General features: G+C 39.5%; 1 protein-coding gene across 1 annotated transcript in view; it reads right to left on the reverse strand.

The window, feature by feature from the left end:
* THSD4 (thrombospondin type 1 domain containing 4) overlaps positions 1-27,427 on the reverse strand; it is a 240,723-nt gene that overhangs the window by 41,061 nt on the left and 172,235 nt on the right. The window contains exon 7 of the mRNA XM_025894836.2: positions 12,915-13,119. Within this exon, the coding sequence (XP_025750621.1) occupies positions 12,915-13,119 (205 nt within the window). The remainder of the gene's footprint in view (positions 1-12,914; positions 13,120-27,427) is intronic.

Raw genomic sequence — 27,427 nt, forward strand, 5'->3', positions numbered from 1 at the left:
AGGTAACTTATTAATGCTTTAATACTAAGTAGAGTTGAGGGTCTCTCAGCTTAAAACAAATGATGAAGCTAAAAAACTGAAAAAAGCCTTCATCAATTCACCTCCAGAAAAGTGTCAAATTTCTATTGCTTCACTGGCATTAGGGATGGTATTGAAATAAAACACAAATGCTTACATCCCATTCCACATTCCCTGTCTCTGCCTCCTCGATCTTTAGAGAAATTCCAAGGTAGGAAAAAAATGATTCCATTTGATTTCACCTTTACTTCAAAAATGTGCGCAGTGGGGATGTTAAAGACATGGCACACACTCTAAATCGAAAAACAACAGTGAACAGGGAATTTTAAGACCCCTTTTTTGGTCTGTTTCTCAATTTAATGTTCAGCTTTAGCAAACAAAATCTAAGTCAGTATCAAACTCTCCTGCTTCTCAATAAATATAAAATACTGTTCATCTGCCAAGGTGCACACAGAATGTCATTGCTGGTTTCTGAAATGTTTGAGTCTCTTCAGCAACAGACGGGTTTTACTTCTACAATAACATTGTGTTTTACTTGCTGGTGTGCTCATTGCACAGTCTGTTAACTGAAGACAAATAAAGGAAAGAACAAAGATGCAAAGTGTACCCTCCCAAAGTGCCCATCAAAACACCCCTGGCTGGGTGATCCCGGGCCACATTCTCCCTGGATTCTGGGACACTCCTCTCCTGGCTCGGGAACACCCAGGCAGTTTGCTGTACAGCACCACTGCAAAGGGCCACTGGCAGGACAAGCGAATTCGAGGTTAACCTGAACACATCAATAGAATTTCTCATGTTAACCTCTTTGAATTAAACTGTCTGTAAGGTTTGTGGTGATGTACTAAATTACAGACACGAGACACTTCTTTGGGAACCAACAGAACAGAATAGAACTCTGAGATTTTCCTTTGTAGTCCTCCAAAATCTGTCCCTGCACAACTGCTCAGACCTGAGCTCCCACTGACAGGCACGGGGAAGGAATGCTCTGCTTCATTCACAAACCTTTGCTTGGATGTAACTCCCAAATTTTGCAGCTTCAGTGCAAAACTCCTCTCCCTCTAACAGAGCTCACTGCTGGCACAGCAACAAACCAGGTCTGCTGCTCATCAGGACTGTCTGAACAGCTTCAAAACAATCCCCAAGGAACTCTCCTGAACCAGAGACTCAGAAGCTTCAGGAATTAACTACAATGTGCTATTTAGCAAGGTGAGGGTTGTAGAAAAAACTGATTTTTCACTCTAGCAATAGATACAGTCTGAAGAAACTACAAGTTCTTAAGACTACATGTTTCAGCTGACACATTGGAGACCTTTTTCTCAAAAGGTTGCTTTGATAAATTTAAAACAGAAAATTATGATGTTGGGAAGTTACAATCTCTTGATAAAAATTTAAGACTGCATCATGCTTCTCAGCCTTTTATTGTCAGAAGACAGCTGAAGAAAGGTATTGTCTGTTTATAATGCAAATTTAAGCTCAAACCAATTTCCATGGCTTGGCATTAATTGCTGTTAATTAGGCTCGGGAAAGGAAAGAAAAAGTATTTGGTAAGAACAAATAAAAAATCAGAGGAACTATCATTCTGAATATAGAACAACCTCTTCTAGCTCTGCCAGACACTTGAGGAAAAACCAATCCTTCCAGTCCTCTGCAATATGAGCCCAGAAGAGAATGACAAAATGTTATGACAGAAATTCAACAGTAAAATTATAATTCCACTTATTGAAGGAATTTTTATTTTGCAGTAAGACTGAACATCTCATTATACACTAAGATATTGTTGCCTTAGTTCCTCACATGTAATTGTAATGATGAGATCTCTTTTCACCAAGCAAAACACATCTCTTTCCCAAGTTCTCCAAAGCTCTGGCATCACTTATCATTTCAATGTTCTCATGCTTGGTTCCAGGCCTCCTGCCCAATGACCAGTCCTGCTCCTGCTCCTTCCTGAGCTTCACCTCCCATCATTTCAGTGAAGCTCCTCCAAAGAATCCTTACTTTAAGTTCCCTTCAGCTGTTCCTTGCTCTGTACCAGCAACACAGTTTTGGGGTGTGGAGGCATCTGCTGTGGGCTGGTGCCACACAACCCCTCACACCCACTGCCTGCTGACTCAGGGCAGGCAATTCTGCCCTTCTGCTCCCCCTCTGCTGCTGGAGGTGGCTGTGGGTGAAGGAGAGGGACTGAAGTATCAACCTTAATGCAGAGAAGCTGCAGCTGGACAGTCACAGCCTTAAACCCCTTTATTAGCACCTTGTGGTTACCAGTGGCCAACAGTTTCTGTTCTGCTGTCTCGGGGTCCCTCAGCCATGCCCAGCCCAGCAGTGCAAGCTGGTAACCTTTGCTGGGTAGCTCATTAAAAATAAGTCCATATTCAGAGAGCAGACATTCACCTGACCTAGATCTTTAAAGCACACTACCAAAGTTTTCAGAATTACAGCAGTTTGATATTAAAAAAATGGAGTCATGACCGTGGGATAAGTACTACTGCTGTGGGTACAAATATGAAAGCAAGACTGGGTCTGTAAGGCTTTTAAGCACCCAAATTCTTCTGACACAAAGTGTTTGAAGTAATATTCAATAGAAAACAAAGACACTGGGCAAGTTGAGAAATAAAGGATAAAGTTTAATCTCCCTTGACTAACTTAATCACACAGTCTATAAATCAAGTTTTAAATCCCCATATATATTCTGTATTAAAAAAGACTTGGATTTCTTTTGGAATTTAATGCTGCAATATAAAAATATTCTCTGCAGATGAAATCTCTTTATTTGATCCAACCATGAAGCCACTAATCATGTAGAACTTCTACTGGGTGATTATTTTACTAAAAGAGATTTTAAAAAGGGTAAAACCCAAAAATGTTGAAACTGAGCAGTTCAAAGGGAAATAAGAGAAGAAACAGCAAAAAAAAAAAGTTTCTTTTACAGAACCAAAGATGTAAGAACACATTCTATCTCACTAGATCAAGAGATGCTTAAGGAACAAAGAAAGGTTTTTCGCTATCCAAAAGAGAATTTTGCTCAGAATAAAATAAGATTAGGGAATCAAAGAACGCTGTACAGAAATATCTGTGACAATTGAAACCAGGTTCTCAACCATTTTTTCTTAAGTTTGGTTGTGTAGCATTTGAACAACTATTTAAATTAGTAACAACCTCTCCTCTTGGCAAGAAAGGAAAGAAATGTGTCTTCATGTGATTTGGGAATTTGCCTATGAATTCATTTATGAATTTGGATTGACACTGGTCACTCCTTATGTACAGCTAAGCCAGAGAACAAAATTATTTTTAAATTAAAATTTATAAGAAGAAGAGAAAAGTATTTTATCACACCAATGACTACACCTTGATAACAACTTAATAGTGTTTACTCCACGTAAAAAGACAACTGAGCAACAGATTGCATATGAGGGACTTCAATTAACTCACAAAGCTAATTACTTCCAAAGAATAAATGGCATTTCCAAAACAGTCCCTTGTTGGTCATCTTGGAGATAAAGGAAGAATGGAGAGGAGCTGAAAGTCAGCTGCATTCCTGAGAGGAGAATCCACGTTTCTAAATATTGGTCACTGCCATGAACTCTGTGTACCAGAAGGTGCTCAATTAACATACATTCTTCAGGGGGCTTAATTACTTTAAGAAGCCTTGAACAAACCATGTGTTGATATTCCAAACACCACGTGCTGTTCAAATGAGTATTTTCATGGAAACTACTTGATGGTTTGGTCATCAACTAGAAGACAGAAATAATCCAAAGCTTCAAGATCTAAAAAGTTCACATTAATTGGGTTCAGATTAATAAAAACTGTTCAAACAGCCCATCTCTTTCATGTTTTAATGCATTTCTTTGAAATTTTTGCATTCAAGTTCCTTAGTTCTGTCTATAGCTGGAAACAGAAGTATAATCAAAACAATGTGAGAAAGGCTGAAATTAAAGATTTTGGGGTCTGACAAGAAGCAGGAAATACTAAAAATCTTGCAGAGTCAGTTCTCCAGAGGCTTCCAGGCCAAGGGGGTTTGCAAAGTTATATAAGCAACCAGATTGCTGGGTGCTTTACAAGGCAAACTGAACAACCAGCCTTTCTGAGTTCCCTCTCACTATTTTGCATATTTCTCTTTATCCCTTTCCCTTCCTTTCAAAGCAATCTTTCCATATTTCAAGAGAAGTTAAAAAAACATTCTTTTAATACAGAACTTATGAAACAAGCACCTCAGTGGGACTCGTTGCTGCTGGCTGTTGTTCAGATGATGTATTTGCAGGGCAGGTCATCAAAGCAACAGCAGGCTTCAGCTGGTGCTCTGCCTTGGGGATTGCTGTTTTCATAAGAACACTGCTTACAAACAAAGGGTAAAAAAACCACAACACCACCTCTGCCAAACGATGGCAGAACGGGGAAACACAGGAAATGAAAACAGGATTTCTATGAGTTTCCAAACTGGTCATGACCGCTGTCACCAACGAGCAGGTATGAGCCAAAAAGCACAGCCAGCACAGGGAGATGGAAAGAAACATTCCTATTCTCCCTCAAGATGCAGAGGATAAAGGCCAGGAAGCTGTTTACCTGGAAAAACAGCAACACAGAGAATTCTCCTTCAGGTTTAGGTCAGATGGAAAGCCACGAAGCTCCCAGGCTTCTTGCTCAGCATCCCAACCCAGAGCTCCCTCCAGATCTCCCACCAGCAGCAAACAAGGAGAAACTCCTTTAGAAGCTCAACAGAGAAAATACTGATGGCAAGTGCCATCAGAAAACTGGTCTGTAAGGCAGGGGGACAGCTGTGACACATGAGCTGACCCAGCCATCCAGGCTCAACCACTTTGCTGAGGCAGAGGAAAGAGCACTTCCCCTCACCCAGATCAGTAGCAAGGTCTGTCTTTTAGCAAAAGTTTTTTTAAAGATCTGCCATTTAATATTTAAAAAAGATTAAACTAGTTTTTGAGAAAGCATTTCCTTTGTATGTTTTCAAAATGTGCCTGGAGCCCTACAGACCACTGTACAGAGTGGTAGATACAAGCTGTTTAATGAAGCCAGAAGGGAAAAGGTTACTTTGGAATTCAGTATAAGATAATCCTGCCAGGAACTTCAAATTGGAATTATTTCAGCAACACCAGTACTGAAAAAATATATGGTCAGCAAAGAATAATGTCCTGGATATATTGTGTTTCAACTCCAGGTCATTACACGAGGTAAGATGCTTGTGCAACTTGGATTCAGTGGAGTTGAATTCATTAACACAAGGGTTGAATTTCATCCAAAGTCTTAACAGCTTCAAGGGGTTTAGGAGGGTGATCACCCCCAGCCAAACAATACATGTTGGCTACAGTAAGATGAACATTTATTTAGTGAAAGAAACTGTCCCTGAAGAAAAACCATTTGAAACTATTTTATGGACAATAATTCAAAGGATATGTAAGTGTAAGTGTGTGTGCAGGAAGAACCAGGCATCTTAATAACAAACTACAGGTAAGAAATGTTAGAAAGGTAGCTATTGCACATTTCTATCTGGTTTAATATACTGTCTCCTATTAGTTTTGCATTTCTTTTGCATTAGAAGCAAATTTGTGTTAGTCTTCATTCTCCTAAGGTACCATAAGGCAACTTATGCATTTTCCTCAAACACAGGCTGGACCCAAAGATCAAACACTGACACAACCTGCAAGGATTTCAAGCAGCACTGGATCTGACTGTAAGTGAAATCCCCTTTACAGGTCCAGGAGTGTCCACAGTGGAATTCAGGATGCCTCCCATCCTATACCTTATGTGAAGAGGTCACACTGTGATTCCTCAGTTCTGGATTTTTCTGTTCTTCTTCTTTTAAATTTGATGATGAGCTCATATTGTTTTCAAAAAGGCAAATGCTTTGACAAATGAAAGATCCTACCCTCTCCCTGGCTTTGTGGTCATCACCACAGATCCCACCTTCCACACCCCTGAGAGAGCTCACCTATGTGACAAACATCCTGGTGGCTACAAACACCAACAGTGAGCTCAAGTGCTCTGTAACCCAGCATTACCCTTTGGGAAGGAATGGTTTAATAAACAGAATATTACCAACAACACAGAAGGAAGGACAGAGACTTAAATGTAACACAGTGGATGCTTCATCCTAGCTGTCACTTTTTTAATGGGGAAAATCATGCTCACTGTGACAGGCACATGATCAGAAAGGGCAAGATCCAAACACAGACTGATGCAAAACTTCTTGAGAGAACATGCTGCTAAGATTCTGTCATCTCCAGGCCTAAACAGAGACTCCTCATGTCCCTTCACCATTGCCTTGAACCCTTCAAACAGGACGTGCTAGTCAGACTGGCTGTGGTAAAGGGAATTATCAGGACCCAAAATCAGAGCAGGCTGTAGGTCACACACACACACTGAAGCTGTAGTTTGCAGAGGAAGACCATGACATGATCAAAAATCAGCAGGTAAACAAGTTTTGCCAAAACCAACTAACCCCAATAGTGCACTTTTTGGTTTAAGGAAACACAACCTATTGAACATCTCAGGCCAGCAAACAGGTCTGAACATAAATCCTGAGTGAATCTGTCAGCAATCAGGGTAACATTCACTCAACATGCACTGAACTGGGGAGTTGCTAAAAAATGCATGTTTGTCTGATCAGACCCTGACCTTCTGTGCATAAAACAACAGTCATGGAAAAGCACTTTCCTGGATAGGTCAGGATCAGACACTTCAGCAGTGAGGCTGTTTTTAAATCCATGGTGAGAAATACAATGCTCTTAGCAGACCTGTGTTAGTTTTGAATTAAAGTATGGCCACACAGAGAGCAATTTATTAAAATTACTGTTAATTCAGATAATCAAGGTATCTAGAACTGAGCAACCAATGCTAACTGAACTGAATTAAGTGGAAAAAAATTAGAATCTTCTCTGCTCATCAGCTCTCTTCTAAAACTGACATTGAATTGAAAGTTTTGAGGTGCCCAAAAATTTTTAAAGCTTCTATTAATGGCCAGTCTTGTAGAATCAGAAAATATTTGACCAAAAGTAGAATCTGAAGCACTGAAGGACAAGACTGAGAGTGGAGAAAAAAAGATAAGGCAGAAGCAAATAACCAGTAGTTCTCAATTTATATTACCAGTATCTTGTTTTTATAGGAATACCTGATCTTGCAAACATTAAAAAAAAACCACCCAAAACAAAAAACCCCAAACCCCAACTTGCTCCTCTTCTTGGGTAATATTTCCTGAGTCTTCAGTTCAGCATTCAGGAAACAAGGACACAGCAGTTCCATTGGGATACCCAATCATAAAAAGCATTTCTTAGGAATATTATTCAAAATGTTCTGCTTAAGTTTACACAGAGATTCTAACTAATAATTTGCTCTGCAATTTCCTTATGGTTTGAACTTGCTGTGCTGAATTTCAGTTAAGAAGTGTTTCCTTAAATCTTTTCTCCACAGTTTGGAGCACATTGTTGGCTGTACAAAGAAATGTCTTTGTTGTTGAACTCCAGCAGAGAACAGGCAAGAGGACCAAGGACAAAAGGTAAAAAAAATAGTTATTCTTATCCAGATATTGTAATTACATGTTTTCTAAGTGCTGCCTTCAGTAAGCTGTGGATGCAGGAGAAACACTCCAACTCCAGGGCACGGATAGGGATGCACCCAATGAATAATACACACCAGAAGAAATGCCATGTTTAAGTCCTTGAAAACTCAAACATGTATCCTCTCCTCCATATTACTATATAGTATTTGTTGCAACTTTTTTGCACAGAAACTTGTAAACTTGTATAAAAATAAAATTAAAATAAAATCAGTAACAGTAATTAAGAAATAAGTATATTTTGAAGTGTATTAATTGATCTTCTTAGCCCCATATGAAGGAAATGAGTTAATTGCTTATATTATAAAACTTTTCATATGATCACCTGTGATACATCAGTGCCTCTAACACTGTTTATCCAAATTCTCTGCCAGTGTTCTAAACTAACTCCTTTATCTCCTGTAAATTTGAATCTCTAAATTGATTTCAAAATGTTATTTTAACCTCTAGAGTTGCTAACAATATTTCCTCATGAAATGTACTGCCTGAATGTTATCTGCTGCATGGAATAAGGAGTGAAAGTGGGTTTTGAGCATCTTTTCACAGCCTCATTAGTATCAGCTCCTGTTCTTTCCATATGACAAATTTCTTACAGCCATACTGGTGTTCAGGGACACCAATTTTCACAAAGGTGCTATTTACAACTCTTGGAGTTTTGTTTAAAAATATTAATGTGCAACTCTTATTTTAATCATAAATACTGTACACTGGCATGTGCCAAGAGAAGATGCTACAATAGGAGAGTATGATTTTACAGAAAGTGAGGGAAATGGATTAGACCCAAAGATATCTTTATTTCATTTAGTGGCTGAAATTGCTTAATTCCACTAAAACCAAAACTGAAATACAGAATATATTCCCTGCAGGAACTGTGATGTGCTTTACAATGAGCAATGAAATGAATTTCTCTGTGGAACAACCATCTTTGTAGCAAGCAGTGTTCAGGTGAGAAACAAAATGTTAAGGGACTTGCTAAAGCTCTGCTGGATCTCCCCTCCCTTTCCTGGGACACTCACACCCCCCAGCTGCCAGCACTGGTGGCACTGTGTGTCCAGGACTGCTGGATGAACTGGATCCCAAGGCCACAGGACAACTGCCCCAGAAACAAACTGTTCCTTGAGTTACAGGACATGATTACATGTCCTGTAAACTTCCTTTAACGAGAGCAAGTTCATTATACAGTGTAAGTGTATTCCAAAACAAGCACATTTTCAACCATTGGATCTCTGAATCTCATATTAAGCTAAATTTTAACTACTGGTACCTCCTTCCCACCAGATTGCCTTACTGCTGAGGCTGTGGATATGGAGAACCACCGGCTTCTTTAAATTAGAATCTCAAGACACAAAAAAGGCAAAAACCCCCACATTCCAAATAATCACTTCAGATTCGTGTTATTTAGCCTTAAATTTTGCCCTTATCTCAAATCCCAATCCCAAAGATGATGAAGTATTTCTACTCAAAACCACATGTTTTGCAGCACAAGTGCTGTAACATCCTGGTCCCACTGAAGGTATTATGGCCCCACTTAATTCAGTGGCAAGCTTCCCACATCCATGTATGAGAACTGGCCAGCTGATGATTACCAGTGGGATAAAAAGTATGTCTTTGTCTCTTTTCTGTACAAGGCCAGCATGTGACAGAAGTGCTTTGCCAATGGAAAAGTCTGTCCAAGGTCAGCTGTTCTGTTACCAACGGGTCTAACGTGTCAGCCAGTAAGAAAATGTTGCTGAAAACTGCTTTGAGAGGCAAATCCTTCTGACACAGCTCAGGACTGCACAGCCTCTAACCTTCTTTACACTTTAGAGAGTCTAAACCTAAATTGTAATAAAATACTAGAGTAAATATACAGCCTGATGAATACATTATTAACAGGAATGAATAGCTATTATACAGCACTCCAAACGGGACTGCTTTCTTTCTGAACAAACACACACTAGAAAACAAACATGAGATGTTTCCTGGGGGATTTCAGATACACCCAATGGCTCTGTTAGTTAGTTAATTTTGGTTCACTAAGAAACACTAGTTAATGCTGCAACTCATTCTCAAACTGACTGCTAAAATGTTTTCCTCTATCAGATCAACACTCTTCCTGCAGTGAAGAGCTGCAAGAAATGGAAAGCCTAAAAGGAACTGGAGCACTTGGGCAGGGAGGGAAGGAAATATGTTTGTGTTATATGAAATTCATTTATCAAAAACTGGGATTTTGTGAAAAGTTAATTACAAAGCTACATGAAAAACCAGCTAAACAACCATTGAAGTTGCCTGTCTCCTTTAATCTGCATATTCTGAGTACCCAGATAATGACACGTTCCAGAAATACTTTAAAGCTTTATATACCACTGTCATGTTTTCTCTTTTGACAGAAGTTTATCATTTACAAGTAGAGAGAATTTAAAAATTTTATACTGGAATCACTCCAACTTGTGTGCAAAAACCAAAAATGCAGTACTTAAAATGAGCAAACCTCAAGAAGCTCCATCATATTCAGCAGAATCATTAGGACTGTGCTTTTTATGAGGGTCACAAGCCCTGCAACAATGAGCAATAGATTACTACAGAAAAGTTCACAAAAGCAGTGTGGGGAAGCTTTCAAATGTTTGAATGACTTTTAGCTGAGTTTGATACTTATATTCCTGCCTGCTTTTTCCAGCACCTCTTGATTTTACAGAAATACCTCCTTGTGAAAACAAAACTTTTCTGATTACTCACTTGGTTGGTGCTTTTGATAAAACAGTAAAAAGATGTGGAGCTTTGTAAAAATTGGAACACATGGAACCAAGACAATCTCCTAAACACAGACACACAGGATAACTCCAATTCCCAGAAACATCTGCTGTTGTCTTCTAAAAAAAAATAAATCTCAGTGACCTTGAGCCAACTTATGATTTTGCATTGAAGAAACCATAAAATGTACAAAGTGAAAGGAAAACCAAAAGCAACTACCTTACACTCCTTGAAACAAGTGGAATGTTGCTTACAAGCAGCTCTGCTGGCTACAACTGGATCGTGACAGAACAGGGTCCAGAAAATTCAGTTTTGCAAAGTATTTAACTACATCCTTAAAGGAATGGCTGCTGGGTTGTTTTTCTTGTTGTTGCTACACCTTAAGGATAAGGATTTTTTAAATTATTACTTTTAAAGTTCAAGACTTTTGTTTATTACCATAGACATAAAGAAAACAGTAAACACCAGATCCTGAGTTCTCAAGCTTCCCAGCTCTACCACTGTCATGTGCACTATGTCTATATTCTGAATGCTGCTTTATCAGTGGGAAATTTCTGACCACCAACATGCCAAAACCCAACCTCACAGTTACCATTTCACTCGTCCAGTAAATTGCTTGATAAACCTGCCTGTGGTTTCAGTTTTCTGATCTGCTGGAACATGTTCATTCCTGTCCTGGTGCAACTCACCTGCCTCAATAAAGCAAGTTTATTGTGTAACAATGTAAGCAGAACAGCTGGAGTCCTTCTAGCTGGAATTACATCCTCGAGAATTCCTAACAGGCGAGCGAGCTGGCAAATTGAACAGACTAAATCCATACCAGCAGCTTTAAAATAAAACATATGAAATGGATAAAAAAAACAAAAAGAAAAAAACAAGGAAAGAAAAGAGATGATAGCATAAACCAAGGGGTCAGGGGATAAGCAGTTAAGGAGTAGCATGGGAACCAGGCCAACAGCCTGGTTATTTTTAATCAAAAAATGTTACTTTCTTTCTGTGCTGCCCATTCCAAAAATGTTGAAGTGGCTCAGGCCATTTTAACATAGTTAAGGGAATTTCTCTGCCAGCTGTTTTTAGATGCTGGCACATAAATCTGACAGAAAAATTACATTCAGCTCCATGATTTTATACATTAGTAACATGACTGTTTTCACTGTACTGCCAAGTAAGCTCCGTTCTCACCCATTTTCTACCAAGAGTACAAGTATCTAGGGAAGTTCTTTAGAGAGAATTATTGATTTAGTTCATCATCAATCAAGTTAGTGTTGATGGATGTTATACAAACTGCTGGCATGAACAAATGAATGCTAGTGCATTTAGGTACATAATGTATCAAAAACTCACTTGGATGAAACCAATTAGAACTGATAAGACCACCCTACGAAAGGTCCAGACATTTGGTTTTCTTGGACTGTGGGTAGTTTACATTATTTCTTCAGTTTTTGAAGGGTCACTTTCCTTGTACAATTATGGAGCTCACGTTACAGTTCAGACTGTTCCCCACAATAAACTCCCATGCACAGGCAATGTTCCTGTAAAACTCAGCACAGCTCCAGCAGAAATTAAGGGGGACAAAGTAGAAAAGAGAAGAGAAGCCATTCCATAACAAGCATTTTCCTTTCTTGTACCTGAGCAGCAGCTGAGATGCTCACCAGCCACAAGTGAGATAAAGCAGCTGTCCAACAGGAATACTGGGGTTTGGAACTTCCAGTACAGTTTTAGCAAAGACTACACCAATTTTACTATCTGCTCTAGCAATTGGTAAGACAGATCTAAGGATGGACTAACAGGTGAAGAGAAAGTAAAGGGTGAGGAGCAGGTTTTATAAATCTGAACTGACTCTTCTCTCTCCAGTCCACTCAGCAGAATTGCCTCCAAAACATGCACAAATATAGACAAACCAAGGGCTTTGTAACTTGGGAACAGGACAGGTGACAACAGGGAAAGCCACAGTTCATAAATGCACACAAGACTGACACAGATCTGCATAAACTGCACATAATCTCTAAGTTGTAACCCATTACACACATCTAAAAATATACCTCAAGGTGTTATGTTAATATAAATATTCAAGGATGATGTATGGTTTTGAATTAAGAACCTGCTTCAGAATAAACAAGTGTACAAATAACCTTGGATTCTGCAAATGCCACCTCAGTACCAAATTATCTCAATACAATTTTTACATTCTTTCACTTTAAAAGAACTGAAATTTTAGGCAATTAGAAGATGCTCTTTCCTCCTCAAGCAGTCTCAATTCAATGTACATGAACAACCAATGCTTGGCTGGATTCCTGACTGCTCAGAGAAGGGCAGTGATGCAGGAAGGGAAAACACCAGAGCAGAACCAACTAACAGGAAATACCAAAGCCAGGTCAGATGGACAGGGGATACATGGGAACAGGTCTGTGGGGTTTGTTGTGCAAGAAAAACTGAGAATTACAGACAGTTCTGATCAAAATACCTGTTTGATGACTTTTTTCCCTTCTCCCTCCTCTTCTTGACATCTATTGCACGCTGCTCAGAAGGCCTTTCCTGGCATAACCTCCACCCAGTTGCACTAGAGCACAAAGAAGGCTTCATTCCCTGAGATGCAACTTACCCAAATAGTTGTTGCTCTTTGACATCTCAGTAATGTTGATTTTAGTAGCTCCTTCAGGAATTTCCACTATCTTGTGGTAGCCAAGATTTGTTAGCGTGTGTTTGAAAACTCCAGACACCACCTTGCAAGCAGTGTTGTCCCCTCCACATATTCCACACTTGTCAATCACCTTGTCAGAACCCAGATAGTCGTCACAGCCAATGCTCTGCAAAATAAAGTAACATTTCTTTTTCCAAGATCTTACAACTGCAGACTTTGGACATAATAACCAAGGATAGCATGACTTTCAGAGAACAATCAGTTGTGAAACCATTTTGAGAATCAGCATTTCAGCAATGTCTTCCTTTGTTCATCCCTATGGGAAAAGGCCAGAAAAGCTAAAGGGTTCATAGGCTCGGGGTTTCAAAGTTAGCTGACAGGTTTTTACATCCTGCTACCAAAAATACAAGAACACACTAGAACAGTAATGCATTGTTCATCACTGATTGCATCCTCCTTGGCTGAAAGGAAAGAACCTCTTAACAGCACAGTTCCCACAGCTGCCAGCCAGAGAAGAGGTGGAGAGCTATGATTATGGCAGGATTCAAAATGGGCTTTTCACAAAAGCAGAACTACTTCACACATAAAGTGTTGTCCTAATCTCCTCTAAAATTGAGCACTCAGCCTATTCTCACCAAAAGAGGTTTCTCAGAAATCTTTATGCTACACCTTGACAGTTAGAGAAGGGATCCTCCAGTTCACTGAGTAGAAAATCTTCAACCCAGTCAGTAGCACCCACTTGGACGGGATAATTCAAAATAAATCATTTCCTACAATCATAGAATGGTTTGAGTTGGAAGGGACCTTGAAGATCATCTCATGCCAACCCCCCTGCCGTGGGCAGGAACATCTTCCACTATCCCAGGTTGCTCCAAGCCCTGTCCAACCTGGCCTTGAACAGTTCTAGGGATGGGGCAGCCACCGTTTCTCTAGGCATTTAAAATAATGTAAATTAAAGTGCAGAAAAGAGGTTACAGATTTGACACAAACAAGAAAAAAAAAATCTTTCCAAGTTACTGCACTTTAAAAGTCTCTACAGTATATGCACTCCCTCCTGTTTTACAAAAACATTTCTGTTCATTGATCTTGCTGGTCTGTATTTACAGACTTAAGGAAGTTTTATGATGCACACCTATCATCTACTTCTATGATTAACTTGCACATCCCAAAAAAGAACTTCTCATTCTCATTCAAATAAGAATGAAACATTACATGAGCCAGTAGAACAGAAATCTATCACCTATTTTATGAAATGTAATTTGGAGGTTGAAACTAGATGATCTTTAAGGTTCCTTCCAACCCCAACCATTCTATCATTCTACAAATGTAGCAGTTCAAAGTAAATTAAATAAATTCATGTCTACCCCAAAGCAAAGCTTTTTTTAAGCACAAAGAAATCATTCATGATCACACTAAAGCTGAAAGTCAGAAAGATGTCATAATAAGTTAAAAATACAGCAACAATGCAACAGATAAAAGGAAAAATCTAAGGTTGTTAACAGATAAATCAAGGAAATACCAGATCCACTCATGCTAAAGTTGAAATGTGATAAAAGCATGTAAACAACAATTCTTCCATCATTTTTGATCTTACCTACCAAGTGCTGGAGCCTTATCTTTTTAACCCCTGTCCTACATTGTTCATGGTTCTTCTGTTAAGAGAATCATATTTGACATTCCATCATCCTCATTTTAATAAACAGTTTCCCGTATTCTACCTGAATTTCTAAGCTTTTCTTGCCATGTCAGGTATCTTCTCCACATAAAGTCAGATGCTTTTACTTCCCAGGCCTCTCAAGCAGAATGGGAAGATGTTCTCTTAATAATTCAACCAGTGACAAAGTGGACACAAGTGAACTCTCACACTGGAGATTTGGGGTTGGCCCAGGAGCTCAGGTGTGGTCACCATTTGTGCACTCCACAAAACACCTTCCCTGCAGCTGAGATGGTAATTTGGAGACTTCTTCACTGACCAGGAATGCAACTGTGTTTTCACAAAAACAACACTGTTATTTTTTTGTAACAGTTTAAAAACCAACTTATCTATGAAATCAATCAGCTTCTGCTTTGTGACAACATAAGAAAGCACTTCAGCAGCAAGCCAAGGAAGAGATTTGATGTCCTGGAATTTTGATACTGGCTATGGCCTAATTATAGCCTGGAGATAAGCAGGAATTTGTGATGTGCACAAGCAGTTGGAATGGTTGACAGCTAAACAGCACACAGACAAACCAACGGGATTTACTCCTGAACACAGGTTGGAACTGGAGTTGGTTGGAGAGGAAGCTCCAGATCCTCAAGAGACAGTTTCAAAATAAGCAGCAGATACTTAATCTACTTTGGTGACAATATCTTTAATTTATTAAAGAGCAGAAAACTAGCTCCATACAACTAGAAACTCTGTATTCCTCAGTACAAAATCTGGTTTTATTTCCGAAAACTGCAGAAATGCCTGAGTTGGGGTTTGCTGTTACACATCGTGGTGCTCGGGTATGGGAGACAAGACAGTTCCCCAAACCCTCTGAAACATGGCACAGCTGATGTGCCCAGCACCACGAGATGTCCCAGCACCAGCAGAATGCAGCTGCCAGAAACACAGGGAATACCAGGATGGCCAACAGAGAAAACCCTACAAACCACAACCCCTCCAAAATGACATGGGCTCCTTCAGGAAATGGCATGGACCATTTTACCAAGGCACTTCCACACAAGGACAAGGGATTACAACAAAAAGAGCCTGTCAGAACACCAGACATCTGGGATTTCACTCCTGTGTATCCCACCACTGTCTTACTCAGGAGAAAGGTCTGAGAGTGACCAACAAAGGAATTCCAGCAAGAACTGCAAAAATCATGAAGGAGTAGAGCCCCACAACAAGACTAGTAGAGTTTGGGTTTATTCCCAGCCATGAAACTCAAAGGTATTATGTTCTTCAACTTCAGCACATCAATTAACAATACTGGAAAATAAATAAAATCCCCCGATCCTCAAAGAAAACATAAATAACTTCTGTCACAGATTTTGAAACTAAATTTTATTATTCTACTTTACCACTTGTATCCTATGAGATACAAGAATAATGATGTCCACAAGGTGGCACTTACAATCCTCGTGAAATCAAAATGCAGAAGGTCTTTGCAAAAAAAAAAAAAAAAAAAAAAAAGGCAAAAAGCTAATTTTTTACACCTCTACACAAAGTTTGTATTGCACTTCTTTTCAAATGAGCCTTTATCACATGATAACAACTGCTGTCATTTTGTTATTGGTAACAGGATCTTAAAATATCTCAGTCAATCCAAAGATTTCTTTTGGTTTGGGATGTATTTTAATCTGAAATACAAATGTTGTACAAAACTGAAATGAAGGAGAACCTCTCAAACTGTTATTTCTTGCATCATATGTTCTCCCTGTCTGGTCACCAGGTGGACTTCATTTATCAATCATAAACAAATGTTTTAATCCAAATTCTGGTGTCTGCCCTCCAAAGGAATCCTCATTGACTTCAAAGTTGACATCAATGGGAAATTTGCCAAGTCACAAGGGTCAGGCTCTTTATGGACTTGACAGGGTAGAATTATGTCAATCCCATGGTCTTCACAACACAAAATTTACTAGCAAGTTTAAATGACTTTTGGACTTAAATGTGTCAAACAGAAGTATATATATATATTTTTTTTTTCATTCACTTGAACTTCTGTGTAAAATTAATCACTCCCACTGAATCTGTGGGAATGAGAAAGATCAGGTTTAGGAGCACCTGAGGAACTTTTATGTACACAAATCTTTGGGATCAGACAGGATGCAACCAAGGGTGCCAACAGAGCTGGATGATTTCCCAGTGAGGTCATGGTGGTTGGTGGGAGTGCCCAAAAAGCAGCTGCCACATCCATCTGCATTAAGGGCAAGGAGGAGGACCTGAGATTCAGTTGCAGGTTGGTCACCCTAACAGCCCTCAGGAGACTGCAGAGCTGATCCTCCTGGAAGTCATTTCCAAACACATGAAGGACAAAAAAACCCCAAAACAACAAAAGAAAAAGAGAACAACCCTCCTGGACATACCAAGGTCCAGTTGTGCCTGAACAAGCTGCTGTCTGCTGTGGTTCAGTGAGTTCAGCAGGGAAGTGGAGGAGGGGATGTTCTGTGCCTTGGGTTCAGTGAGGCCTTCAACATCATCTGTCCCAGTGGTCTCAAAGCCACGCTGCAGAAATCCAGACTGGGAAAGGGGACAGTAAGGTGAGTGGGAAACCACTGGATTGCCAGACTTAATGGGTAGTGATCCTGCTCCAAAATCCAACTGACAGGCACTTCCCAGTGGCCTCTCTCTGGGAGGGATACTGGAGGCAATACTATTAAACATTCCTTGTGTGACCTGGATGTTCAGACAGGAGTGTGCTGGCAGCAAATGCACAGGTGGCACCAAACTGCAGGGAGATGCTGGAAGCAGGACTGGATTGCTGCTCAGAGGTGTCCTGACAGCCTGGCAGAAGGGGCAGGGAAGTTGAAATGGAAAGTTCTGTGCCTTGGACAGAATAACTCCATGCACCAGGACAGGCTGGGAAGTAGCTCTGCAGTAAAAGACCTCAGGGATCTTGTGCACAACAAGTTGGGTGTGAACAAGCAACGTGCCCTTGCAGCAGAGACAGCAACTGCACAATGGACTGTTCCAGCAGAGGGGTGGTGGAAGGTGAAGGCAGGGGATTATGTCCTCCATTTGACAAGAAAAACCTCAAATGGAATACTATGTCCAATTTTGGACTCCCAGTACAAGGCATTGACTTTCAGAATGTTTTTGGAGAGAAAGTATTAAAAGCTTCTAAATGTGTCAAAGATAAACCTTACTCCCCTTCTTTATCCTGTTTTCCTTAACCAAGTCCCTCTTCCAACTTTGCCTTCTCCAAAACAAGAAAAGTGAAAATACCAGGAAATTATATCAAGAAATGTGAAACCACAAAAAAAATTAACTGATTATCAAAATAAAACAACACCAGTTACCAATTTTTTCCACTTTACATCTTTTAAGATGATCTGCATTGCTTCCTTCTCTTATTTTCTATTCAAAGTTGCACCACTAACTAGCAATGGTTCTTTCTAATCTCTTATTAATTCCAGTTCCATCTCTATTAGTTTTCTGAGCCAGTCACTGGAGAACAGGCAGTAAACTTGATAAAAACTGTCTAGAAGTAGACATCTACATTTATACTTCATATACATTATAATTTACTTTATACATTTATAATTCAAGAATTAAGGTTTCATTTATGCACTAGTGTATTGAGTCTGTCTGACATGGAGTCAATTTTCTCCCTAGCAGCCCTCATAGTTCCATCTTTAAACTAAGACAAACATACAGGAAAGATCCTTTCACTGTTCTTTTAATACCAGATTCCTTTTTCTAAAAAAGAAAGCCTTGAGCATCCCTTTCAGAGCCAAATTCGTATCACAGACATCTCACTGAAATGAAAAAAAGTTAAAACAACAAACTCAAAATTTTAAAAAAGGCCAAGGATGCTAGTCAAGAACAGCCCATTGTTCATTTTCAACAAAGCAACACTATAAAAGAAGTGGTTTTTTCTCAGAGTAATGACAATGTAAGCAAATAATTGAGAAATAAAACTAGAAAGGATGTCCCTTTATACCACCAGTACCACTGTATTCACTCAGAACTCCAACTTTCAGGAGCTTATAGTGACATAAACTCAGCCACCTTATCCCACTTCAGGGTATACCCAGAGAAGATCAATCCCCCTCAGTGTGTTCTGTGTCCAACTCAACATCAGTGTGTGCTGTGTCCAACAGCTCAAACTCACAGCAGGGAGTGAATGTGACCCTACAATCCCCAAACACACAGAAATTCAAACAAGTAAATTGGAAAAACAAATGAGCACCAGCAAGGTTAGTTAATGCAAACACAGATATATATTAGACACAAGAGTTTTAATCTCTGTTTGAGCAGCTTGAGCTTTCTACATTTCTCACTTTGATTAGAAACATTTCATGCACAATGTTGAGAAAAGAGTATTAAAAAAAAAACAACACTGTTTCAGCATGTAAGTGATAATCTTTTTCTCAGATCAATCACTTTAACTTAGGGAAAAAATGGAGAGTAAATATTAGTAAAATGAGATCCTAATGGTGTGTAAATCACTGGGAAAACCAGAACTGGTGAAGTACTTGGCTACAAAAGCAAAGGTGCAGCTCTGTCTGTGGGGTTCTGTGGCAACACACATCACATGAAGATGTGGCACTCCAGAAGGTATTAGTTTATCCACAAAGTCATTTATGATATTGGAGGGACTAGAGGGACTAACTAAGTCCTTAAACACTTGGTTTAGCTTGGTGTTTACAGTCTAGGCTCCCCCTTAAGAACTCATACAAGGAAGCCTGGATAAAGAAGGCATTGCAAGAGAAATTAAGAAAGTCCCAACTTCACTAATTTCACTCAACTGCAGCTCACAGACGTGCTACTCATTTAATCCTTCCCCTCCAGGCAGGAGGTCCATCAGATTAGTAACAACAAAGCACATACTGCTTTGGCATCTCAAAGCTTTGGCTCCTCATCTCTCAGAATTACAGTTGGCATTAGTGGATTTAGATTGTTTTCCCAGACAGTTTCTGATACTCCCATCACAAGCCTTGTTTCTTGTCTTCAATAAATCTGTCTCCTCTCCAGTAGGAAGGACACCAGTTTTCTGTTTTATTTTTCCCCCCAAAACTTAAGCAAGGTTGCCTGGAGATTGGCTGGGTGGCTCTTTCCTCAATGTGTGAAGAAGCTGAGGATAACAATACTACTCTGGCCACTGTTAAAACCTTTGACTTTCAAGCATGAACTTATAAATTTAACTCCTAAAATTAGACAAATATAATTCCTTCCATTTCTATCTGTCTATGGCAGGTATTAAATGAGGCACCAATGAAGATGTAATGATGCTAGAGAGCAACAGCCAGCACATGCCAGTCATACCAGGAGTAGGATTCCCACCAAATGCACCCCTCGCTTGCCAGAGCTATTTGTAAATGAGAAGAATGATACAGATTTCCAGGAACTGCCTTCAGCTTTGCTGTTCCCTGAGGGAGCCAAAATGTTTGTGCTCCGTAGCATTCCAACAGAACAGTGAGCAAAGGCCAGCACACAGCCAGGGGCTGGAGCACTTCCCTGTGGGAGGGAGTTCTGTGCACAAACACAAGTGCAAGGTTTGGTGGTGCACATTCTTCAGTGGGAACAAAACAAGGTGCTCAGCAGTGAGGAACCAAGGCTATGCTTTGTGGAGCAACAGGTACCTCCAGAAAACCTCCAAAGGCAGAGCACAACAAAGTCAGCAGGGCCTGCTTGTCTCACTTCAGCATCTCCCATGTCTTCAGGTTGCAACCTAACCCTCATTTGCTTTACAAATCAAAGGAGCAATGTTGAGAATTTACATTCAACCACAGGATAACAAACAACATTCTAATGGCTCTCACTTGATTTGTGGTAAGCTATAACCATAATTTTTACCTAAACATTTGATCCTGCTTTGGCTTTCAAATATTTCCTGCTGCCCACAGCCCTAACCCTCACAAATCTTTGATGCTATTTACAGCCCCTCACGAATAGGTTCTGGTCACATCCAGATGTCGCCCACTTAATCAATCACAGATTTTCTTACCTGCACAATAGCTGGTTTCATTACCTATCTGTGCTTTATGTTGAACTTCATTTTGTCAGATAAATTTCAGACAGCAAGAAGAAGCAAGCTATTCATTTTTTACAACCTTAAGAATTCAAATGACATTTATAGTATCTAGATATGCACCGGTTCAATGAAAAAAAAAAGCCACTCACATAAAGACATATAAAGACTCTTTCACTAAGACATTCAGTGGTTTCTTATTGGCTAGAAAATTACCTGAGAGCAAAAAGGTTTTATTCTTGTTACAATGGAAAAAGGAAAGCCATCCAGGAAAAGTAATCAAGTGAAAAGATGCCCTTAAAGATATCAACTAGTAACAGCTAATAAAAGGGGATTAAAAATGTAAAGCATGCATCTCACACTGATACCTCTGGCACTTTGCAAAACAACTTCTCTCAAGTTATTTTTGTTCTAAGGAAAGTTTCTATAAGTGGGACCTGCAGTTCTCCCTCACACAAAGCCCAGCAAGGTGGGTGAAATCTGCCCCATCTCCAGCGATGCTGCTGCAACAAAAAGCTGAAATAGAACCAGAACATTTCTGGCTGTCACCTTATCAAAGTCAAGATAAATACTCAGTTTTGAGCCCTCCACTCTACAAAGAGCTTATTACAGGATTTTATTACCCAAGTGTTTTGAGGTGGCTGCGTTGGCAGCATTACCAGTGGAGGAGCTGAAGATCCCTCACCGTGACACAAATATCCCATTGGAAAGCACACATGGGGAGGGCAAGGCTGGTGGGCCTTTCCCCATTTGATCACACACAGTTCAGTCATCAGCACTCATCTCTGCCTGGGGAGGAAGAAATCTGTCTTAAGCATTCCCAGGAGGCTCTGGGCACTGAATCCAACCACCGGCACATGAGCCTAACACAGAAGGAGACTTATTTCACCATGCCTGGACCCTGGGTCAGTCTGTTCCCAGACATATCTGCTGCCAGAGCATTCAGAAGCACATCCAGCATCCTGGGGCTTCAGTTTTGGGTGTTCACACTTTCAAGGGGATCAGATTGCTCCTTTCCATAAAGGATGGGAATACCGTGAGAGAAAAAAAAAGTACCTGAAATTGAAAGACTGTGGGTTTGGTTTTTTTTTTTTTAAACCAAACATTGAATTTGCAACTGGAAGCTCCATACCCTGAAAGTTCTAAAGCTCAAGAGGTACAACAGCTTCAAATGGTATGTGCATCTCTGAAATGCACTAATTGCTTTTTCACTTCAGAAAACTTAAAACAACAAGGACAGTAAAGCTGCTTTAGTCCAAGACCAGACTAAATCTAATCTGAAAAAAGTATTCCTAAATCACATATAACAAAGCACTCATGTCTGCTTGAATATATTGATCTGCTGCAAATATATCAGATTACTTGATATCAAAGATTCAGCAAGAGTAGCAAACTCTATGCTTCTGTTTATACAACTCAACTGGCAAAGCAGAAAACCATTTCATATCTAAGGTCAGATACCAACTCCACACATTATATTCTTTAAGAATGGTATCTTGTTTCCCAGGATTTGTACACAAAGTGTATGTTTATGATGTGGATCAGAAGGCTGAAGCCTTCAGAAATGCAGCCAGGGCTTGGATGTACAGACATACTGAATCACTAACAGTGCAGTCTGAAAATACATGAAATGGTTCATAAAATCTAGCCTAATTTGACCTTGTTGGCAATGACAAGAAACAGTTAAACAAAGTAATACAGTTCTGTAATTGATATTAGTTCTATGCCTTTTTAAAACACCTCTCATCTGAGTGGCCAGAGCTAATGCATGTCAGCAGCAGCCTGATCATATCTCGGTGTTACTGATGCAATAATGCACCCTGCCCAGGTCAGGCTCTCCACAATTCTCTTCAAAAGCTTGATACTTCAGAGAACAAGTGTAAAACACAATATAATCTATCCAAAGGTATGGCTGTGTCAGAACACAACACACCAACTCCCTGCTGGCCTCAAAACACTGCATTTTAAGTTCTCTCCTGAACTCTTACAATACCTACCATTATTACTTTCTGGTTCATGAACGTCATAAGGAGCATAAACAAGCAGTAACAGCGTTTGAAGACAACCTCAGGAAGAGACCACAAATAGTTTTAGTTATGACTGAAGTTCAGAACAGCCTCCTGAGCACCTACAGGGGAACACTCACCTCTCCCACACAGCAGTGAGAGAGGCACTGCTGCCCCAGCAGGTATCTGATTGAACAGAAGTTCTGTGGCATGGTGACCTCTTTGATGCTGTTTTTATCCTGCCCTTTAGGAAGAGGAGATGGAAAAATGGACTGGCATATTGTCCATTTGAGTACAATTTGTTTCTTTGGAAAAATCAGAAGTGGCAGAGCAGCCACTCCATCTCCAATGTCACAGCCAGCAGTGGAAGCCTCCATTCAATACAGTTCTATTTTCTCCATCCTTGGTGCTGAATAGTTCTATGGTATCACCCCAACTAACATCCATTTAAACAACATGGGTGATTTACCCAAAACCACAAAATTTATCTATTTACACAAATACAACTGCTTTCTCTTCTTAAAGAAACTATATAATATATGCAGCTGTAACTGAGATGCTTGCAAAGAAATCTTTCAAACTTACAGGTCCAAGTTGTCTACTTTTAAATAAACAAAACTAAATAGATTTTATTCTTGTAAAGCTCTATTTTTTAACGTATATGTTAGAGATCACTTTATATGCAACTAGCTTGATAGGATATTGAGTATATTAAAAGAGATTAATAAATTCTGCAAACCTGCTGCCTTAAAAATAAAGGACACTAACTAATACCACAGAAACTAATTTGAAGGAACTGTGACCTGAAAAGTGACAAAAGGACTTTTTTCTTCTTGGACTCTTGTTGAAGAAAAAGAGAAATTTAATCTGATGTAAATATGTTATTTCATTGTAGAAGAGATAGTTGTTACCTATATATGTATGTAAACAAACCTTGTAAGTATTTACAATGCTGAGTAGTTGTGTTTTGTCTGAAAACCCTCTCACACTGAAGCAAATTGTGGGAGGGGGGCTTGGACTTGGAAATTGGATTTTTGAGGGTCTCAAACCACCACAAGATTGCAGTACTAAAATACTAAAATTCTGCCTGTCCTATAGAAAATAATAGCCCTTAAAACACAAAGGTGGAAGGGGAGCTTCTTACAAATGCCCTGCAAAACATATGGAATCTAAATGTTCTGGAGTTTTACATACTCCTGTTGAGCAGAATTTAGGCAAGGAGGCAGTGTACCCTGGCTCTGCTACATGAGTTAAGCACAAAGTCCATTTCCCATTCAGCCATCTGGATTTTTGGCTGTACATCAGTGCTGTAGGGGAAGGAAATGTGTGAATCCAAGAGGGAGGAGACCACAAGAGCAGAGAATGTGATGGCATAAAAAGCTCCTTCCAAGTGTGTGCCTGTATCCCAACCAGCAGAAAGAGGAACACCCATTTCCTATGAACACAAGCACCTGTGAACATTTCTCTGTGGAAGCCTCCCCACAGCTGCAGATCACTTCCCTGCAGGATCTCACGAGGCCCTGATCATTTGTCAGACTTTTTAGATTTATCTTGAAAGAGACCTTTGCTCCTCAACCAGCAAGGACTGGATTCAACTAGTGCTTGGTTCTGAACACGGTGTTGCTGTAAGGTTTGTGCCAAAGTCCTAAGCTGAGATTCATCAATGCACACTTTAAAACATCCCATTCGATTAAAAGAAAAAATAACATTACTGTTCCTGGGTTTAAAGGAGTTTAGCCCAAATAACTATACAGCACACTAAAACTTTGTTCTAAATACAACTGGCTGCAGTGGGAAGTTTCCTCTGCTATATGATCTTCACCTACTTGTGAAAATTATTTGCAGAGATGAATTTCCTTTTTACAATGTGATTTTGTGGTAACAGAAATGGAATGAGGTAGTATCAGCACACCACCCCTACTTGTAGAGCTCATATCTGAAGATGGACAGAATAAAGTTCTGAAAAAACACTTAACTAAAACCAGCCCTCCTTTTTACTTGTTTTAATAGGATTCTTATATGGGACTAATCAGGACATATTTTTCATGCTCAAACACTATCAGACAATGAGATTTATGTTTTGAGTGGCATTTTTTGAAGCCAGAAACCAGGGAATTTGGTTCTTCATAATTTATCTGTTCTCCTCGTTGGTAAAGTCCAACTCTTAGGATGCTGATTTTTCTGTAACTCAGAATTGTAGACCAATATCCTTTTTCTAGGCTTCCAAACCTCTTCAGCCAACAGTGAAGCAGTTTCTCACAGAAATCCAAAACTGAAGAATGATCTTGCTCTAGATAATGCCTCTGAACGTGCCAAGTTCCTTTCTCAGTTACCTGTGTATGACTTCATGGGGTTTGAACGGGTCAGATTTAGCAGCTTGTATTACAAAAAAGAGTTATTCCTGAAACCTAAAGATTTTTTAAAGCTGCTACTTAACTAAGCTGTTTTAAACATCTCAGAGTAGACATGAAGAAGTAAGAAATATTAGAATTCACAGTGATGAGACCTCATTATCACTAAAGACTTAAACAAATTCCCTTTGAAAATTTTTAGTATTTTCTTATTTTTCAGTAGTTCCTTAATATTTGCAGGATCAAGACTTATGGTCAGGTATAAGTATTTAGTATTTTGACCTATTTCAATGTTGCAAGCTTTCAAATATTTTTACTTCTGTTAATCAGAGAGAAAATGTGCAAACCATCAGTGACAAGGTCCCTGAGTAATGGAAAACTGCACACATTTCTCTATTTTGACTGGCACACAAATAAGGCAAAAAATGGGGCCTAATGCCTGCCTCAGAAGAGTATGCTCAACTTCACCATCCTGTCAATAATGACTTCATCCTTCATTTGCACCAGGAATTCCTGGCTCCCAGTATTTTCTAGCTAATGTGAAGACATTCAGGGTAGCAAAAAAACCCGAGTATGAAGAGCTTCAGAAGGAATCTCAAGGCAGTCAATGATCAGGCCCTTTGAATGGTTAGATTCCATCACCAAAACTCTTCCTCTCTACTCAAGAACACAGAAACACCAAGTCCTTGCAAGTTAGACCAAAGGTATCAAACATGGATGCAAAAGAGGGATCCTAAACCTAGGAAAAATATATGCTATTTGGACAGAATATTTTTCCAGGCTGTATTTTTTATTTGAGGCCCAAAGACTTCCTAAGTCAAATGTAATGTCTTTCTATCATTTAGGAGTCCTTTATGGAACATGCTTAGCTTCCTTCCTGAAATGCAGCAGACCCAGTTCCTCTGTCAGTGAGATCCACCACCCTCCACATCATCTCCTCTTGAGAACAGCACCAGGCAGCTTCTGCCAGTGCCTTGTAGAGCTTGTACTGAGAACAGCAATGACCAGCATTTCCTCTTCACATTCCCCATGAACTCTCAAGTTTTATGGACTTCACTCCATCATCCTCACCCAAGTTATCGTTTTTCCAGCCTATTTTCCTGCCTATTTTATTGCATTTCCTGGTCATCTCTGATGCCTGAACTGCAGTTCTGATGGGTCCCATCTGAGGAGGCAGCTGAGATGCACAAGCACCACATGTATGTTTGTCCATCTGTCCCTACCCTTACACAGAAACACACACTGAACAACCTGTTCTTTCACTTTTTTAATTCCTAACTTCTGATTATCTTTTTTGCTATTTTACAGTGAGCTGGTATGTTCATAAAAACATCTGAATTTTTTTTTCTGAATTACAAACTACTTTACTATCATTATGGGTTTTTTATTTTGGGGCTGTGTTTTCTTCTGTGGATGACTTGCCTTTAATTGTGCTGAACAGTGTAAGCCTAAGCCAAGACACAGGAATAAAAATAATTCTTTTTCCATTAAGAAACCTTAGAACCACATGTGCTAATGCTTTGAGCTTTTCTCTTAACCAGTTACTCATCTACAGCATGATCTCTCCTCTTATCCCATCACAAATTCACTTCTTTAATAAGGGAACTTCCACAGAAGCTGGAGAAATCCAAGTAAGATCTTCCTTGTCCCACTTTGTTGATGTACCTCTTCAAAGAGCTTAAATACATTGGGTGAGCTCAATTCCCCTTTTAAAAGCACTGAGACAGCTACACCCATTACAGGTGAAGTGAGATGCTCAAGCACAAGGTCATATGAAGTACAAATTATGACAAAGTATTTATTCATACATGAGTGGATTAGTAACAGTTGGAAGTGGTTTCTAAACATAACAGAGATTTGGGAAAATTTACATCTAAATTGGGATTAAGATTTTTTTTTTTATTCATTATGTTCATTTGAACAAACTACTTCTAATCCCATTCTTTGAATATCCCTTGCTTTAGTGCCTATGCAGAAGGCTGTTACATCTAGTAGTTTTTAAAAAGCTAGTTGTTTTTAAGATGTTTTTCAGGAATGTGCACTTTTCAGATGCCCAATCCTGTTTTAAATGTCACTACAGGCTCTCTGCAGGCAGAGCCACAACCACATCACAATGTTTTCTCAGTCTCTCCTTAAAGGTTTGGTTAATTTTGGCACACTAAGCAAAAGCCTGATGTGCCTGCAAACAAATGCAAACTGCACCACCTTCACAACTGACCCAATCATTTATGAGTTCACTCTCCCTCATACTGCTCTTACTCTATTGTTTGCTCTAAAATGTTTCCAGAAGGCAACTCCTTCTGCTACTACCTTTCCTCAAATCACTTAGAGTTCTGGATCTCAAACCCCATTTCCCTGTTTTGCTGGAACTATTTCTCAAGATCTTTGTTCTTCTTTTTTTTTTTTTTTGACATCTTGACAGGTCCAAATAGATATGAAAGCTGCAGGCA

This window comes from Manacus vitellinus, unplaced genomic scaffold, assembly GCF_001715985.3.
Source record: "Manacus vitellinus isolate BGI_N305 unplaced genomic scaffold, ASM171598v3 scaffold_16_pilon, whole genome shotgun sequence".
NCBI classification, from domain to species: Eukaryota; Metazoa; Chordata; class Aves; order Passeriformes; family Pipridae; genus Manacus; species Manacus vitellinus.